The sequence below is a fragment of the Anser anser genome, assembly GCF_964211835.1.
Source record: "Anser anser genome assembly, chromosome: 5".
NCBI lineage: Eukaryota > Metazoa > Chordata > Aves > Anseriformes > Anatidae > Anser > Anser anser.
This window is the reverse complement of record NC_139725.1, coordinates 51,633,683-51,653,463: the sequence shown is the minus strand read 5'-3', so window position 1 is coordinate 51,653,463 and position 19,781 is coordinate 51,633,683. Positions and strand designations below refer to the sequence as shown.

At 41.3% G+C, this 19,781-nt stretch overlaps 2 protein-coding genes across 8 annotated transcripts in view; both read left to right on the top strand.

Annotated features, from left to right (window-relative positions):
- The window catches only part of DICER1 (dicer 1, ribonuclease III), a 72,549-nt gene extending 67,686 nt beyond the window's left edge, over positions 1-4,863 (top strand). For all 7 annotated transcript variants that reach the window (XM_083836684.1, XM_083836681.1, XM_083836680.1 and 4 more), the window contains one exon: positions 22-4,863. In XM_083836684.1, coding sequence (XP_083692810.1) covers positions 22-187 — 166 coding nt within the window. In that variant the 3' untranslated portion in view covers positions 188-4,863. The remainder of the gene's footprint in view (positions 1-21) is intronic.
- Positions 4,864-5,249: 386 nt separating this feature from the next.
- LOC310899785 (uncharacterized protein) overlaps positions 5,250-19,781 on the top strand; it is an 83,052-nt gene continuing 68,520 nt past the window's right edge. The window contains exon 1 of the mRNA XM_083836687.1: positions 5,250-6,723. Within this exon, the coding sequence (XP_083692813.1) occupies positions 6,431-6,723 (293 nt within the window). The 5' untranslated portion in view covers positions 5,250-6,430. The remainder of the gene's footprint in view (positions 6,724-19,781) is intronic.

Sequence of the window (19,781 nt, the reverse complement as noted above, 5' to 3'; positions counted from 1 at the left end):
TTCTTGTGTATATTTTTGCAGTCCTGCAGAAAGAACTTACGATGGAAAGGTCAGAGTAACAGTGGAAGTTGTAGGAAAGGGAAAGTTTAAAGGTGTTGGCAGAAGCTACAGGATTGCCAAATCTGCAGCTGCAAGAAGAGCACTACGAAGCCTCAAAGCAAATCAACCTCAGGTCCCAAACAGCTGAGACTCCTCTTAAAAAATAAATAAAATGGGGAAAAAACACATATGAAAAAAAAAGCAAATTTTTAAAAATGTTGATGTTGAGAGGAACAAATTGGAAGACAGAATCTAAAGTTTGTTTGATAACAGAATAGTTAACAAAACATTTAACATGTATAAAATTTTGGAACTAATTGTAGTTAGTTTTTTGCGCAAACACAATCTTGTCTTCTTTCCTCACTTCTGCTTTGTTTAATCACAAGAGTGCTTTAATGATGACATTTAGCAAGTGTTCAGAATAATTGTTGTTAGGTCTTTTTGGTTTACTTTTGTTGTCAGTACAGCTTTGCTTAGTGTTAGAAGGCCAGGGAGCTTATGCCTAATGCAGTTGCTAGATTTATATATAGTAATCTTGAAATTCTTCAATCTGTGCACTAGTGCCAGTCATAAAGCAGTTGATAAACTGTACTGGATGATTGGGTATAAGAAAGAATAAGTGTGCCAGTATTCTCCTTTTTTTTTTTTTTTCCCTCCATGTCATCTTTTTACATTAAGATGACATTCCCAATCATTATTGCACTTATTTGTTAGGGACAGATTTTAATTGAAATGGCTGGCATGCTGGTAGAATGAGACTTCAATTTCCTTATGCCACATAGTCTTGCATAAAAAAAGGTTCTTGCCTTAAAAATAAATAAACCCTCATTAATAATCATTAATTTTTGATCTTTTTTGGAACAAGCTGTTTTACATTCCCGTCATTTTGTTATGCATTTTACAATGATACAGCTCTATATTTACAGTACAACTCATTACTATAGCTGTGAGTTATTACAGGATTATAATAGAAATTGTATTCATATATATGTAATTAGGTTATTTTTAACAATTCAGAGGAGGTGGTTAGTCTACAGATTTTTTTATACCATAAACAAAATATGGTCTTTGGCTAAAATTCCAATTTTACACAAACCTGCAAGCTAGATAGTTCCAATACTGGAAACAGTAATGAATAATTGCACAGTGCAAGTTGTCACTCTAACAAAATAACCTTAGACATATCACACCTAAAATATGCTGCAGATTTTATAGTCAATTGGTTACGTATTTAATGAACGGAGCACCTTTACACTTAGAGATATTTCCACGTAAATTTCTTACTGTACTTTTCAGAGTTGCATGCATATTTCACCTACCAAAGCTGTGCTGTTAAATAACATGAAAGTTGATGTTTGAGATAACTGCCGTACTTTTGATACATCTGTGATTTAGGTCCTTAATTTAGAGAAACTAGCTCATTGATGTTTTGGTCTACTGGGGGTGGGGGGAAATCATACTTTTATTTTTTAGGCTTTGCCTATACTTCTTTAATTAGATTTATGTAGGCACTCTTCACTTAAATACCTCAGTTCTTTTTTCTTTTCTTTTTCTTCTTTTTTTTTTTGCATGCATTGTTTTTTTCTGTTTTGGTGCTATGTTTATATATTATGCTTGAAATTTTAATTTTTGCACTGTAACTGTAATACCTCTTAATTTACCTTTTTAAAAAGCTGTGGGTCTTGTACTCCACCAATATCAGTAGAGGTTTGCTGCAATTTTGCCCTGTTTAATTATGCTTGAAGTTTGAGAAAGCAGAGCAAGGTGTTTTAACGTTTTCCAGCACAATAGTTTGAACTTGATGCTGTGTCTTATGTATTAAATTACAGATAAATACTGTATTTCCTGCTTTTAAACCCTATTCCTTTCCTCACAAAATGCACACTAAAACAAAACAAAAACTGTCAGCTCTTGCTTTCTTAAGAAAAAAAAAAAAAAGAAAAAAAAAAAAAGCCTTAGTGGCAAGGGATAGGCATTAAGCTTTTCTGAAATACAGTTTTCAAATGTTCGTGTATTTTCTATCTCAGTCATTTTTCATTCTGCAAAAAGGACCATTCCTGTATTTGAAAAGAGCATTGTTATAGTACTCAGAGTGAGAATTAAAATACTGGCTTGTAAACAAATTCTAGCATTTCTTTGGTACTTCAGTCATGAAATTATAACAGCAAAGTATAAGACCTGCAAGTCTTGATGTGTATAAAAATGTGAATGAGATGGAACAGTGAAAACATGCAGTCTAAGTTTTCAAAAGTAAATTGCTTTGAGTTAGCTTTTTCTTTAAGTTATAGCTCTTTCTTCCTCCTATAGCTCACTCCTAGAGGGTCGGAGTGAAGTTTCTTAGAGAAAATACATGGTCAGTAAAGTTAGCAATTATGTGTTTCTCACCAGACATCAATCAGCAGATAAAATCAGACCATCCAGAAAGTCTTAAGTAGTTTTAACTGCATTACAGGAAACTAAAATTTAAGTTAGTCTTTGAATGCTTAAAATTTCTTACTGATTGTTGAAAGGTTATAGATTCTCAGGGGTTTCAGGTGATTGTTAGCAGTAAAGTGGTACAGAGTGTTTTTGATGCAAAGAAAATTAACTGAATTTGCTCTGTATTTCAGAACAGTTTAATGATCACTTTGTTACTAGATAAAGCCTATGAATTGGAAATCTGAAAGGTGTAGTGGCTGACTATTAAAGTAGTTTCTGCTGCTGATGCGTTTTTAAATGCGTTTTAAATGCCGTAATTTTTTCCAGTGTGACCTCATTGAAATATTTTGTATCCTTTGAGATAGAAAAATCATATTAGTTTCCATGTTGTACATCTGTGTGTTTTACCCTTCAGTTGATATGGTTTTGATATTGGACAGTGTATGCTATTAAAGACCTAAATCTGATCATTTGAAGGTTGGGATAGAGATCACTTGCCAAGCTGTGAGCACAAGTGTAAGCAGACTGTTGCAACCCATCTTCAAAAGCAACCACACAGGCTCATCATAAATAGTGTGGGGGTTAGTTGGCATGAACCTTGTTGTTTTTTTTTTATCTAAGTCCTGTTATACTGTACTTTAAACAGTCCTCCTAACTATGCTGCGTTTTTATTTTTATGGCTTTTTTTTTTGCGCTGTTCTGTTCATGTAGCACAAATAAGCATTGCACTTGGTACCATGCTTTACCTCATTTCAAGGAAAAAATGCTTAACAGAGAGGAAAAATGTGGTTTGGCCTTGCTGCTGTTCTGATTTACTGAATTTGAAAAAGATAATTATAATGCCTGCAATGTGTCATTTACTTGCACAACTTAAATAGGTCATTTGCAATGTCTGTGGCATTTTTACTGTATGTGGAAAAATACAACGAACGTGTGTAACAACTCTTGGTTGTATTTTAAAGCTATTGTTTTTTTACTACATCATTTTACTGTTATGTGAAGTAATTAAAATTAGAATGACCTCTGACACTCCAGTAATTAATTATCTCTGAACAAACCGACATATTATATGTATAATGTAGTTTCTGCAAGATGACAGTCCCTAGAATTTGGTCAGCCACAACTAAATCTCTGCTCTGTCTGAATATCGAGTGTCCAGTAGTGACTTCTGAAGTGTTTGTTCAGCTTGATGCTGCTAAAGTCCATACAGAAAAAGCCTATTATTTTTTAGCCTCATTACACAATAGTATGTTGTGACTGCAGAGTACAGAACTTAGAGAAGAATTCAGACTAGTTTCAGTGCTGGGGAGAAACATGTTGTTGGCCCAGGGATGAGGTGCCAGATCCTCAGCTAGTGCAAGTTGATGTAGTAGTATTTTAATTAATGGAACTGCGTTCTTTTACAACCTGAAGATCCTGTGCTTTTATATATATAAAAAGTTTGGATTCTTCTCCTTGTAAGTAAATACAGAACTATAAACTGGAAAATAGGGGTTTTATGTTGCTGCATATGAGATAACTATGCTACATGCATTTATCTGTATAGAAGATGAAATTGTTGTATCCCAGTCACAGCATTACGCATAATCTGACAATGACAAATAGTGCTGAGATCTGCTGTGATGCTACACTTGCTTCTGTCTGACAGTATTCTGGGTTTGTATGCTTTGGGTGGGGTTCCCTACAAAAACATTCTTCTGGAAATCTGTGTATTTTTTATATGAGTAAAGCGAGAAGGATTTTGATTTTTGGTACTTAATTACTGACATTGATCCTTTCCCAACTGCTCTAATTTTCAAGAAGTTAATTTCTTTACTTTCATATTAGGTTTAAAACTTAAAACACTACAGTTCATGACCATGAAATGTAATCTGAATATCAACTGTAACTCAATCTGAATTATGTTAGCAAATATCTAGAGGTCATTGTAGTATACTCCACTAGCAGTTAAAATTAACTTCTGTCAAAGCTAACTACATTTCTTAAAAATAAATTTTATCCAATAAACTCCTTGTTTTTATTTCCCTCATTTATTTGAATGGCAACCACAGACTACTTTAATTGCTTTGTAGATGCACTCAGAATTTACTGCAGCAGCAAGTTAGAGAGAAAAATGTTTGAAAACAAGAATTGGAAATTGCAGGCATTTTTATTGTAAATAGTTTGACTGAAAAGATGGTTGAAATCAAGTAGAATGAATAACAAATATAATTTGATGGACAATAAAATATTTACCATCACATGCTGCAGCTGTCTTTAAGGGACATAAAATGTAATTCATTCATACTGTAATCATGCTGCAGAAGTTTGCAATCTGCACCTTATGGATCACAATTACCTTTAATAGTTTTTTGTAATAATTGTAGCTGAGTATATCTCCAATAAAGTTATGGTCTGTTCACCTTGTATTGTCTTCTTGCTTTTGTTTTTAGTTCCTATTAATATTTTTATAAATCTTCTAGAGTTTACAAGAACTTACTTTTCAGTCTCAATCTGAAAAAAAAAAATCTAAAAAAGTGAAAACATCATTTCTTGACCTAGTTTAAATACAAGTCTGCATGTCTTCTTCCTCTGATGAATGAAGTGTCTTCATAGTTATGTGACGACTCTTAAGGGACGCTCAGGTTAAAAATGATGGGGTACATGTTACGATTTGATCTGTGTTGACCATTATACCTACAAAATTCCTGCTGGAGCTGGGAGGCCCCAGAGTACAAGGGTTCAGAAACACAGCTTTGCACAGTTCAGCATGTTTTAAGAGTAGCATGTTAATCTGTGCTAATAGTCCCCAAATTAATCAAATTGGTTTTAATTATTTTTTCCCATTTGTTTTCCGTTAAATATTTCACGTATCCTGAATATTGAAAACATGTTTGTAGTAACGTGGTGGGTGCACCAGTGTTGTATGTCAGTGTTGCACAGAGACGAGGTAGACCTGCCAATCTAAGATCAGGGGTTTTCCTTTTTGAAAGCTTCCCAGTGCAATCAGTTTCTTGGCATCTGCAGTGGGTAACGTGCACCTTTCTTCTACGGCTTTCCAGCTTCTCCTCCCCGCCTAGGTCCCCACCTGGCACTGATAGTTAAGGTCCTTTAAGCTCAAATATGTTGGCTAGATAAGCACAGCCCTTGCCCCCAAGTTCTAGCAAGCAACTCAAATCAGAAAACTTTCTTTCCCCATTTTTTTTCAACAGGAAAATTAAATTAAGAAATGAAAAGAAAAAAAAGTTGTCACCTTGGAGGAATAAGATGTGGGGTGGCCATCTAAACTTGTCTCAGAGGAAGTGATCCATCCCATGCTGGTTCGTAATGTGAAGCATCTGGAGTTGTCCAGAAAGTCAAAGGGTGAAATCAATAAAGTGTTCCTGCTGCTGATGGCTGATGAAATTAAATTTAAGCTACACAGAAGGCAGCAGTGACTGGGTTATTCCCACACACCCCTGAAGGTACATCAGGCTTGACTTAATGATAAACCTGTTTTCTTGATCTGCAAAAGAACAATAAAAGTCATGAAAAAACGAATAATTTGAGTAAAGCTAACATCAAACTTCACATTTTATTTTACTTGGTCAGATAATCATAGGACAAGGGAGAATGGTTTTAAACTAAAAGCGGGGAGGTTTAGGTTAGATGCAAGGAAGAAATTCTTCACTCAGAGGGTGGTGAAGCACTGGCACAGGTTGCCCAGAGAAGCTGTGGATGCCCCATCCCTGGAGGTGCTCAAGGCCAGGCTGGATGGGGCTTTGGGCAACCTGGTCTGGTGGGAGGTGTTCCTGCCCATGGAAGGGGGTTGGAATTAAATGATCTTTAAGGTCCCTTCCAACCCAAACCATTCTATGATTTTCAGGATATTTACCCTTTGCCATCCTGACAAAATTCAATGACCAGTCTATAGAAAGTAAAGAGAATGTCTCTATATCTACCCAAAGAAGTATTTACAAGTACTGATTTCTCATACTCTGTATTACAGGAATAAATGTTTCATAATAACATCAATGAGGCTAAGATGTATTTGGTTAGCTGCTGTTCTTCCGAAGTAAAACCATACAGGAAAGGAATTGGAGTGAAAACTGAGGGGAATAAGTTTTTGAATATGCTTGCCCTGAAAAGAAGTAGTAACAAAGCTAATCGTGGCTTTGAGTCCAGAAACATGGAGGAGCAGATCTGGTACTTGGCTGGGCTTCCCCTAACACTTCTACTAGAGTCCAGGTGCAGAATCTGTTCCTTAGAGGAAATCTCCATGTCAGCGGACGGAGCCAGTACTGACATGTAAGTGTGTTTTATTTTTCTCATAACTATCATTATGTCCTTCCTTATTGTAGAATGTGAACAATGCTTTCATTTTGCTGAGTAAAATAATCAAGGGCCTTCCATATGTTATGAAAACAGTATCATTTAATTTGCAGTTTAATCATCTTCCACTTACCTGGCTTATACTCTTCTTTTAATATTACTTTACTTTTTTATATATATATATATTTTATTGGAAGCCCCATGCTAACTCTTAAATTGAAGTAATTTTCTTCTGTTAACTTGAAAATTTCCTGTAGTTTGGGGTTCCTGTCCAGTTCCAACTGAAGTCATGGGGAAGACATCCACCTGGGCTCTGTAACTGGCGTGCGTTTGAACTTAACACAGACGTCTTTCAGATAAAGTAAATGGAAAGAGTTGAGGAATGCAGCAATATAAAAAGCCAACCTCTTCTGTTTTGCTTTTATTTTTTTTCAGGCTCTTAAACAAAAAGGGTGGCATGACAGCCAGCTACTTGTGAGATAACCCACCTCTTGTGGTGAATATCCAACTGTTTGTTCCATTATTCCTTTGCCAGGTGGGCGAGATTTAGAGGGAAGGAACAAGGGCCATCATCCTCAGAGCTTTTATTAATGTCCAGGACTCGTCAGCTTACTCCAGGCACGCTCTCTGCAGACAGCGACAGCTGTGACCAGCTTCCCCTGTCCGCGAAGGCATGGCTGCAGCCACGGGGCACCGTTCAGTTCTGCGCTTAGGTGGCCCTGTCAAAATGAGGTGACTTAAATGAGAGAAAGGCTCCTTCCTCCCCACCCAGGGCTGGCACTCAGCAGTGAGGTACATGGATCCCCCTCTGTAGCTAGTAGGTGAAATGTTCCCTTATGGGAAAATGACAGGCAATGGGAGGAAGAGATTTCTTCTTGTGTAGCATGTCCTGTGAGTCACTAGTAACTCCATGGTCGCACTCATCTCTTGCCAAGGTGAGGTCTGTCCCCTCTTACTTACTCGGGGTGAGTATGATCTCTTGAGGCTGTTTCGGCATTTGTAATGGCGGGATGCTAAGTCTGCACGCTTCACTTACCGAACGGAAGCACTGAGCTACATGAGGGGACTGTGGGATTGTCAGTCCAGTCCTCAACTGTTCCTCTCAGAAAGCAGTTTTCAGAGAGGTATTTCAGTGACACTTCAACATCAACTTTAACATTTTCAACTTTGTTTTATAAATGAAGGTCTAAATATAGATGAAGGAGCAGCTGTGCTTGTACGAGTTGCCTGTTTTACAACTACTAGCATTAGCAGAGGCATCAGTGAAGACATCATTAAGTAGAGACATCTGCTTTCACGTTCTCATACCACAGCCACCTACACCAGTCATTTTTGCTTCCATGCTGTGCACTACCCAGTCATCTAAATTCAGGCAAGACCTGAGTTTCAGAACAAAACTCTGCCTGAATTCAGTAGAGCCTCAGGATCTTGATAGCTGAGATCTGCCATGCTTTCACACGCTTATGGTAATTGATAGTATTTTGCGGAACGAATTCTGTTTGGCAATTATTGTTTTCAGGGTGATTCTAGCTGGAATAGCAGGGAATTACATTCCTGCCAGCAACACTCATTACCTTCCTCCCAGCTTTACATAGTGCTGTGTTCCAGGCAAGAGGGACCTCATTAGACAGATGAGTGTGGCACGGGCAGCTGTACTCGCTGCCTGTCCAACTGGCTGCTGCAAGGCAGGGCCTCCAAAAAGGCTCCCTGAAAACAAGGGCAGAAGTTCTCAGGACTCTGCCTCAACAGCAGTCTGGAAGTTGCTGGTACTGGAGATGGAGAGGAATCTGTGACACTTGGAAGATGTAGTAACCCTTTTTTCCTGGGCCAAAGGCCTTATTTAATGCAGCAGCTAAATACGTGGCACATGGCTGCAGGAACTAAATGTTAGCGTGTAATCTGTGATAGATATATAACAGCTGCATTTTGTGTAGGATATGGCACATTGATGCACGTCAGGGAATCCCAGAAACTGCAATAACTGAGAAAGGAGTGGTGGGGACATGCAGAAAAGCCTGAGATGTGTCAACAAATGGAGAAAGCTGTGGGCTAGAGATGATATGGAAGAAATGCCACAATTCAGAGAGGGCTTAAATACAGAGAGGAAAAGGAATGGGCCTGGGTAAGTTGGCTCATAAATCAGCTCCCCAGAAAGGGGTGAGCATGGTGGAAGGGGACTGGAGAGTGGTGGAAATGGGCAGAATTTGCTTATTTCAGCATTAAGTTTTCAGGTGAGAGCAGGACATACAGGAGGGACTGGGAAGGAGTGAAGTAGAAGTAGGCCGAGTGAAGTAGGCCACGTAAGGTAGAGCCTTGCAAAAAACAGTGGTCAAGCTCAGCCACCAGGCACTCCAGAATTCACTTAGTTTTGGCCACTTCTAACATTTTTAAGTCTCAAGTATCCCTGAGCTTAGTCCTCTGGGGTGCAAGACAAGTCCTGTGGCCAGGAGCCATCTTGCCATGAACGTTGCCCCTTCCTGAAGCAGTTCAGAGCTTGTGCTGGTTTGCACCTCACCCCTGTGCAGACCCTGTGTCTTAACTACAGTAGTGAAAACTGCCCTGCAGCCAAAGCAGCCTCAGGGCAAGAAGAGCTGTGGTCTGTCTGTTGTGCTGGCAGCAAGGGAACAGTTTGAGTGGCTGCTTCTACTTCAGAGAAGTGCCAGCCCTGGCATGGTCAGCAGGCACAGCAGGTATGCGTTTGAAGGGTGCGAAACTGTTTTGCTGTTAGAGGTAGTCCATTTGCAACCTTCTGGCACCACTCAGCACAAAATCCCCTGCTGGTTCTCCACCTTATGACTGCTCACATTGGGAGCTTCATTTCCTGATCCCCTGCTTTGGCACAATCTGCTTTTTTTCTGACGGAGAACCTCTGCCCTGAGCCTTCCCCAAGATTATGTGTCTCAAACTAGAGAGAAGCGATTGGAGCTTAGGGTTTCAGTTGTCTGGCTAAAGTCCTGCAGGCAGGACTATGTCCTTCGGTGGTGACTTTCAGGGGACAGCTTTAAGTGTTTTAATCAGTGACCAATCGTCTTGTAAAGCTAAACCTAACCTAATGCTCGGGAGTTGATTCCTCAATGTGATCAAAGAGATTCTGAGGAGATCCTGAGTGAGACCACGCCAGAGGGATCTGGGGCTGACTTGAAGCCACAAGAGATTACTTTGGCAATGATAGCAAGTGTAAAGAAGCAGATGAAGCTGCAAATATAATCAACTGAAGAGCACAAACAGTTTTCAGCAGTACAGGTAACGGCAGTCTTTGATGGCCAGGTTCTAACTGTGCCAATGCCTAGCCATAAATACATGCATCTGCCTGATTTTTCTCTAAGGTTGCATTATTTTTGGACAGTTTCACTCAGCTGCCCACCACAGAGGTCTTGCTTTCCTGGAAGTGCGTCTGGGGTTATCTGCTGGGTATAAGGGGATTCAGCGTGGTGATGCTGGAGGCGAGTAGCCCGTGAGCTAGGATGCCTACGGGACACCTGGGGGCAAAGGCAGCGTGAGGGCTGAAGCCTTCTTCGAGACAAAAGCTGGAGTTTGGGCCTTGGATGGCCACGGCAAGGATGCCCTGCCTCAGCACGCATCCCGGCACAGCTGCCTACGCACCTCCCTCGCCTGCTTCGTTTTTTTATATTAGGCTCCTGAGACCTAGGTATAATTTTCTCCACTCCCCGTCCCCAACCATCCCTCTAGGCTGTCAGTGTTTATAACTGCTGTGTACAAGGTCTCTCCTCTGCTAAGCCCCGCTCCACCCCAGAGGCAGCTGTATTTCCACAGCGCATGAAGCAATTCCTGTACGCAGGGTTTTAAAGTGCTTCGGGATCCTGGGGGAGAGAAGGTGCTATTGTACGAGTACAAGATATTATTAAAACAGGAATCTGCGTAATGGGTGATAAATTTTGATACTGTATGTTTAATATAATATGACGGTTGTAAATCCAGTGAATTACCGTAGGTATTTGCTGTGCAGTGTGTTTATGAATTGTTTGGGCAGGTGTTTTTCACGTCCCAGGTTTTCACACAAAATGTGAATTATAGGACAGTTTAATAATATTCCTTGCTGGATTCCAATATGCTACAATTAGCTGCAGAAATGTTATCACTGAATGCCCCAGCTTGGTTGCTGATTAAGTCCATATATAACAAGGTAAATGAAAAAGCAGTGCAGAGAACGGAGATCTGCAGAAGTAAACTTTTAGATCTGACTTTGATCTCTTATGAGCAAATATCTTTTAGAGCTGAAGAAATCAATAGTTTCAGTTTTGTCCAACTGCATTTTACATGTGCTTCCATATTGGTTAGAAGCAGTTGCAATAATGGAATAGTTTTTAAAAGTTTATGTTCGATAGTTATACTCTTAATATTTATCGATGTGAAGGGATATCTGTACTGCACATGTTATTTGAATCAAACCTTCCTGGATAGCTTTTAAATCAGATCCAAAATAATGTAATTCAGGATTACATAGGGTCGGAATTTCTTATTTTTATTTTTTACTGACTTGCACATAAAAAAGACTTATAAGACCTTGAAAAAATATTCCCCTTTTCTGCGGAAGAGAGAAGCACTCCAATTCACCATTCCATCTGCTTTTGTGCTACAAGCTGAATCTCATCCTGAGCTGACTTTACACCAAGCAGACTTTACTGCACTAAACTATCTAAAGGTACAGCCGGGTGGAGGTTTAAAGCCTTGTGGGTGAAGAACACATCTTCTCAATCATTATAGGATTTTGTGGGTGTGAGCTTGGTCACAGCTAGTTTTATTAATGCCCATTGCTGGTTTTCCTTGAGGGGGGGGAAGAGACCTTCTCATGCTAACGTAGGTGCTCACAGCTCCTGGGGTCACTTACACACCTCCCTGCCTACTGCTGGCGCCTTCCAGATGAATGAGGCTCAGGGCTGGGTTTCAGAGGTGCTGCAGTCCCACCGCTGCTGCAGATGTCCTTGGGGTGTCTGGAGGCGCTGGGCATCACCGCCCCTCTCCGCCGAGCCAGTAGCTGGGCTGGGGGCTCACCGGCGCGTTCTGTTCCCTCCTGGCTCATGCAAGGGGCACACTCGCAGTCCCCATGCCGTGACTCACTTATGTGCAAAAGCCGCCCTTGGCCCCAGATGATATGTTTGCATTTCATAATTAATGCTGAACTCGACTCGAGGCAGATAGCGAAGGACGATTTTTTAAACAGATGTTGCAGGTCACTTGTAAGTTATTTGTCAAATAAGTTTCAGAGCGCAAGCCGCTGCTTTTGCCATTGTAACCAAAGGCGTATGCTGTTCGGCAGCAGTAATTACAAAGCCAGGGCAACGCAGGGAAAATTCATCTTATTTAAAAGTGTTTTAGTGTCACCAAACAGCTTGCTATGCCATTAGGCAAGTTTTGCTAGACACGTTCGAGTCGAGGGTTTTAATTTGTTTGAAGTATTCTCTAAAACAGAATTATGTTGGAGTTTACATAAAATGAGAGAATGACATGAAAAGTTTTAACTTAAGCAGCAAAATATAAAGGCTAATCTTATTTAAAAGTAATATGTGTGTCTTGATTGAGTGCCCAGATACACTCAACTGGGACATTTTAGTGGAATCGGTTCTAAGCTGTTACACTGAGTTATACAGAGTAGGTTTTCCTGAGCTCACATTGCCAGACCTGAAATACTCTTGTGGCTGCATTTAATAAAGAAACGAAAGTCTTGGGTAAGGGGATATGATTTTTTATGACAGAAGGAATGCAAATAACTTTTAGTCTCATTGCCTAGACCGGGTTTGGTCTGATTTGATGGAGTTTAATAATGACTTATAACCTGTGCTGACAATGTGCAGACCCGCACAACGTCATTTAACTCATTTATTCTGCTTGCTGTAAAAACAAAGAGATGGCAAATAAATATATGGAAAGTTCATTGTTTGTCAGAGGGCCCAAGCCAAAAGTTTTCAGTGACCTTTTAAAATATGGTCCCAGGCTAGTACTAAAATGTCTGTCACTCAGCGCACACACTTGCACAATTTGGCCTTTTAACCCGTGCATCTTGTTTTTCTCTCTTTCAACTGGTTGTATGAATTTCAAATCAGCTGCAGCTATTTAAGTTTTTGCATTGGAGGATTACTGTAAATTGCAGTCTGACAATTACAATGTACAGCGCACAGGAGAGTTATTAATGGATAGGCCTACTGATGGCCTTTCAGCGCTGACGAGGGCCTGGTGTTCCTCACCCGTAATTAGATCCAGTGGTCACAGTCTGGGCGGACGAGGCAGAGGAGGGGGCGGCTGCTGAGTGCTGCTTTATCGGAGGAAGATATCAATTGATCATGGATAGTTACTATCGGCAACGTCTAAATCTCTAATTCACCTTCTCCTTAATGACTTGTATTGGCTTAAGAAGCTCAGCCGCTTGACAGCACGGCGCTCAGCTGACAAAGCCGCGCAGGTGGTTTTAATAGAAGATTTCTGTTGCTTGAGATTTTGCTAAAGACAGAGCAACAGTTCAACAGACACAATAGAGGCCAGTAAAAACCCCGGTCTGTTCCTCTACTCGCCGAGGATACCGGCGGGGCCGGGGCTGAAGCGAAACACCGCTCACATTCACGGGGCACTTTTTCCCCTCACGAATCCTGCACAGGGGCCTTCTCTGAAGTTTCAGTATTTATTTTAAGGAATGAATCTTATGTGGGCATAAATTATATTTGACAAATGAAAAACCCTTCTGGAGGTAGATTTTCTTTTTCTTCTTCTTTTCTTTTTTTTTTTTTTTGATACAGCACTATGAAAAACATTTTCCAGAACACATAATGTTCCTGAAAAATTAAATACACTTCTTCAGACAAAGAAAGGGTCCTGTGCCCAGGAAGAAATACTAAGTTTTACAAACGTTGAAGGCAATAGTTTTTACTATTGATAAAAGCAGAAAATAAATGGACTACAGGAAAAGTGCTTAGATGGACATGGTGTCCCAAACCAAAATTCTGTCTTTTTAATGAAGTGACCCAAAAAGCAACAGTTTTGTGTTTAGATTATCGCAGTGTAAATCCAATAAGTGATGGGCACTCAACTTCCCAAGGCACTTCTGATCCAGCCCTGATCCTTTCTAGAAAGATTACAACCACCTGCTGGGAAGTTTTCCACTCAGCAAAGTTTGTAGCCAATCTGATGTTCACAGTATGTCCCAGAGTTTTTTTATTGTTATTATTCAGATTATGTATACCTATCTTGAATATAGGTTTGAGTCTGTTAAGGCTTTTTTTTGGCGGGTAAACATTTGTTTAAAATCATGTTCCAATCTCTTAACACATCTTGAAGTAAAACCTAATTGAGTAGATCGCTGGTGTAGGCGGAACTTTCTGTTGTTGTTCTTGAGGGAGACCTCAAAAGAAAAGCAGGTCTGGAAGACTGCATTTTAGCCTTGAGTGGAAACATATTTATCAGTATAAAATGTGCTTTTCAAACCATTCTGGAACTTGAAATGCTGATGGACCTGTCTTCTGGTTTCACTACTAGGTTCATGACCTCACTTCCAGTAACACTTCTGGGCTCATGTCATGGTTTCTACTTGTGGGCACTAATTTGCCATTTGCACTTCCGCTCAACTCGCAACCCATCTCTGTAAGGTTTGGTTTCACAGTGCCTAGGTCAGGGACCACTGGCCCGAAGTATTAAAAATAAATACCCTGTGCACCTGCTGTGTGCTGTTATCTCAAGATCTCAAAGTACCTTTGAAACTTGCTAATTATGCTATCAAGCTCTGATTGTTACCCCTGTCAAAGGACAAAACAAAGGCAGAGATAGATAAGAAACTCCACTAAGAACAATAAGTTGTTAAATGATGCTGTGTTAAATGTTCATTAAACGTTTTGCCTAGACAGGGATATAGACTGAGCTATGAGCATGACTGAAATCATGATTCTTTCATGCTGATTGTGAGATTTCCGTGGGCTTCAAACTTGTTGGGAGCTCACTGGCATGTTTTTTGCTTTACGTGAGGATAGCACCCAGGAGCCCAAGTCACAGATGAGTTACCACATAATTGTAAGATTTCCTCATTAAGATGAGAGAATTTGGAGCTTATCCAGGCCCTCATTCAGAAAATGGTGTAAGCATCTACCGAAGCACACTTTTTCTCAAAAAAGTTCAGAGCTTTAGTAGACTTTGTGGACTGTCTCTGCTGATATAGGGTTTGGCTGGAGTGTGATGTCCTTGCTCACTTGCATGTGGGTCCCATTCTGGAGATTCAGAACTGGGGGAGGCTTTGCAATAGGAACTCTTGTCACATTTCAGGTAACCAAAGAGATCATTAAAAAGCGTGGCAAATAGGGGGGAAAGTAACGTGTCTAAGGGCATATATCTGAGCTTTGGATACAGGAAGCTAGCTTATGACCTGTCTGAGTTCTGTGGGGTCTATTGCGCTCTGTAAAAATACCCTCCCTTCCAAGGAGGGAGCAGTGATGCTGAATCTCATCCTGGTCTGGGTCTCTAAAAACCCATGGAGTCAAGGACGGAAAAGTCAAGCATGCAGCTCACAGACTTTCCTGAAGCCCCCGAGCTGAGACTTTCATCACTGCTGTCTGAGCTAGTTAGCGGGGCTGCCCACATCACCCTGGTTTGCATGTGGATGTACCAGCAGAAAGCTGAGTGGGAGAATGGTGCTGTGGTGGACGGCTGTTTCCCTCCTGTCTCATGTCTTGTGTGAGCTGGTATGGATTGGTGCTGGGGCAGACCTGAGACTCAACCGCAATGTCTGCAACTACGTGTCAAACCAGAAAAAGTTGAACTTCTCATTGAGGAAGATTTTGGCACCAAGAATCAAATGCAATCCTTTTTCTTGCCTTAAGTCTGTCTTTTTGTTTTATTATTCTTATTTATTTTTCCTTTAAGTATGGATTGGAATGTTTCCATTATTGTATTTTACCTTACGTGTGTTCGAGGACTTGCAGAAAGAGTCATTTTGGTTGCAAAGACCAAGCCTTGATCATTCAGCCCTCAAAGGTGACAGTTTTGGCATGGTTTAAGGGTTTAAAGTAGAGGGGGCATATTCTTCACTCTTGTAAAAAGGGGAACCTCTGCTGTCTGTTGAACCCAACAGTATGCTCTATAATGGTTTCCATAAGAGACATCTCAGCTCAGCCCCTGTAATAGTCTGTTGGGTGTGAATAGTCTGCCAAGCTGTTAGCAATTTTGAGCAAGCCTGTTAGCACCATGGTCTGATCATCTGAGTTTTGCAGAGAGACTTCACTGAGCTGCTCTGTTGCTCACAGCTGCATTGCTCTTGCACTAATCGTCTTCCTGCAGGGCAGCAACACTCGGGAGCTGCTGACATGAGGTAACTCTTCACCCTTTTCATCTTGCTGCCCAGAGACAATTGTGCTCCAGCATGTGGTATTTCAATTCAAACATGCTTACTAATTTTAATGAATTCGAAGATAGTTGCTTCCCTGATTAATACACATTAGCTAATGATGTTTGTGCAAGCTGTTCAAATATGGTTTTGAACATACATTTTTCTACCAGTATGCCCATGAATTGAGACCAAAAAATATTTTTCTGTGGATTGGAATATGCATCTATACCTCATTCTCCTCTCCCAAAGTAAAAGCGTTTACTGATTTAATCTTGAGTGTGGCTGTCCATCTATGATTTACACATCGAGCCATCTGATGACAAAGCACAGAAAACAACCAGCTCCTCAGCTTCTGATGCAACATACTGCTGCAAAAAGCATTACAATGAGTAACTGAGTTCTGTCACAGTGGTGCCTTCATCTTTTTATTCCTTTTTAAAACAAAGTCTCTTTTGACTGCTTTGCTATACTGTTAACAGACAGATACACTCAAAATGTTGGCAGTTATGTTAAAGGCTGGATTAATATAGGTTTGTTATTTTACTAGCATATCCAAAGGCAAATACTCCTACTGGACTCCACCCTTCAACTGTGAAGCAGGTTGTAAATCAGTCCCTTTTTTTGTTGTTTTAAAGTAGTTTAGGGGCTTTAAAATGGTATTTAATTTTATTACAGCCTGCTTGAATACGATTTCTGGCTATTTCTTCATTTTTATATCAACTTTTCTGTCACTCAGAAGTTTCTGAAGATAGAAATGCAGTCACCACTAATACCAAGGTGTAACAGAAGTGATTACAATATATTTCATGACTATTCTCTCCCGCATTTCCATATGTACAGAGAGAAAGAACAAAGGACAGTTTTTCAAACTTTGTCCCATTGTCTTTGAAGCTGGAATGGGTGAATTGGTCTTTGCTTCTTTCCTTTGGATATCTCTGGTAGGTGCACAGCCAGCTGTCCTTGTGCTTGTGCTGCTCTCCTTACTGTAGCACTAAGACTATGGAAAAAGTATTCTGCATCTGGAAATATGGACGGACATGGCTACTGGGTCAGGAGCCAGCAGTTCTGATGCTAGCACTTGTTCAGCCACATCCATCAAACATGCCATGACCTGTGAAAATTATATCCTAAAACATCCCTCTTTGTTTGTTTCTATTTTGAAATAGAAATCCGGATGTTCACCAGAATTATCCTCTTTCCTCAAAACCAGAGCAACGTAATCTGAATGTTACAGGAGAGTGTTGTATGAGCTGATCTTCTGAGATTCTTGATTCCTTCTAAAAATAGAGCCCTCCTATCCATTAAGATAAGACTGAAATGCTGGTGACATTAAGCACTGCTAATAGCTTTGGCGTTCTGGGTTGCAAAACAATGTCCATCCTGTCTAGCAGGGACAATACGTCTGTCTGGTCTCTCAGACTCATGTGAGAGACTCTAGTCCATAAAGTGCCACCTCCCCCCACGTACTTATGGCTACTGCCCCCTGAGAGAGGTACCCAGCAAACCTGTGATGTTTCAGAGTTCTTGAGATAAGGCCTGTGTATCCTGGAAGACAGACCTGCTTCTGCTTCGTCTTGCCCTCTTGTGATTTCATGTCCCTGAAACCCCTTGTGCTGTTTGTTTTCATTTTCTTTGTAAGGCTCCCTTTATCTGGACTGCTGCTGGAGCTCAGTTTCCCCCTCACATCCTGCCCCTTCAGCCGGAGAGCGCCTGTGGGAGCAACTCAGGGGAGTGCTTGGCCATGCCTATGGACCGGCATCTGTGAACAGTGTGCTGTGCAAACCCAAGGCTGCTGGCTGTGCTGGAAGAATACTTACAGTTTTCCAAATGTAAGGACCAAAAGTTGGAAAAAATGTTGATTTTTCAGTCCCTATAAGATAACGTCTGACACCAAACCATGCTTTCCTGCTCTTCCTTTTGCTCCCCAGCACTGTGTTCCCGCATACTCCCTGGCACCAGCAGCGGTGTTTGCAGACTGCGTACTGAGACCAGTGAGGGAACCATTCCCATCAGAGTGTATATTTGTTTTATTTTCTGGTTTGTGGTCACATTATATTTCTGTTGGATCGGGTCGTTCTGACCTGCTGCATAGCTTCAGGAGCGCCAGCATCAGCCCATGGGGGAAGGCAGGGCTGCTGGAGGCAGGGCAAGTGCGGGCTGACCCCGGTCTCCGCTTCCCCTGGCAGTCTTCTGCTGCAAGACCATCTCCCCTGTTCTCCCACCCCGTGTCTCCCATCGTGTCAGCTGTGTGAGCCAGGGTCAGCTCCTGTCCTGATGCTCAGATTGTCTGATGAGCTGATGTGTCTGCGTGCAGCCACGCGGTCCCAGCACAATGAAAATGGCAGAAAGGGATGGCGATGGGCCGGAGACAGAGAGCCAGCCGCAGATCTCAGGAGCAGTTGGTGGTTGGATCAGCCTAAGTGTGGTGTGAAACCTAGCCCGTGTGGAGGCACGGATCAAAGCACTGTCTCAGAGCGTTCACATCAGATACAGAAAGCATTTAGCAATTTACTTTGGTGGTGAGATAGAAGTTTACTTAATATTTCTGGAGAATATAACCCTGTGCTGCGGTTCGCTCCTGCTCACCTCGTTCCCCATCCATTACACCCACCCACCCACCCACCAGCACAATGACTTCTTTGTTGCCGTGGAAAAATGCTCCACGGGGAGCTGCACATCCCAGAAAGCAGCTCTGTTTGCGTCTCGAATCGTGATGGATCACTGCGGGGAACTTTAAATCTCTGCAGCTCTCAGATCTCTATCGAACACGGGGGCAGCTGGAGTATGCTCCATTTAACACAAACTGCATGCGTAGCTGGATTCTTTACCACCTTGTCAATGCCACCCCCAACTGCCAAGGTCGGAGAGCCCCTGAGTCTACTGAAACCAAAGGGAGGCAAGGATTTTCTTTTACTTGGATGCAGTTTTTTTTTAAGGGGAACTTGGGAAATAATTAACACATAATTAACCTGTGGAACTTTCTGCCAGGAAGTATTACCGAGGCCAACCGCTCTGCAGGGTTAGGAATTTATATGAATAATAAGAGGTCCAAAGTGGAAAAGGTATCAGCCTTCAAAGCAGGGTGGACATCATTAACCAAAATGAGTTAAGGAGATGGTTTTCTTATGGATAAATTATTTCCTAGTGGTCTATTACGGGATATCTTGTGCCTTCCGCTGAAGCCTCTGGGAATAGCTACTGATGAAGACAGGATACTAGGCAGGGATAGAGCACTGGTCTGATCCACTTTGGCAAACGTGTTTCCTATTAAATATTCGGTCTTGCAGATGTGCTCTAAAGCTAATAGAGCTGTGCTCACCTTGGTTCCTGCTGTGTTCCAGGAAATAATTGCTTGTTCAACTGATTAAGCAAAAAATCTTATTTGATCCCAGATCTGTCACTCTTGTAGATTGTCATTGTTTGACTGATTCACTGTTGCTTCATCTCAGTGGGAAGTTGTTTGTTAGAAATGAAGAAGTTTGTAACGAAGGTAGCCGGTCTGCTAGGGAGTGAACTAGGTACGGGTGTGACATTAAACTGTCAGAACAGGTCAGACTGAAAAGCCGAGCTGCATATTTACGTGGTCTGTAGGAGTCTGAGGGAGGAGTATAAGCCATGGAGTAAGCACAGAGTTGTCCTTCCTTGTAGACCATCTGATTCTGGCACTTGCTGGTCTGTGGACTCCTGGAGCTTTAGGCTGCATCCCAAACAT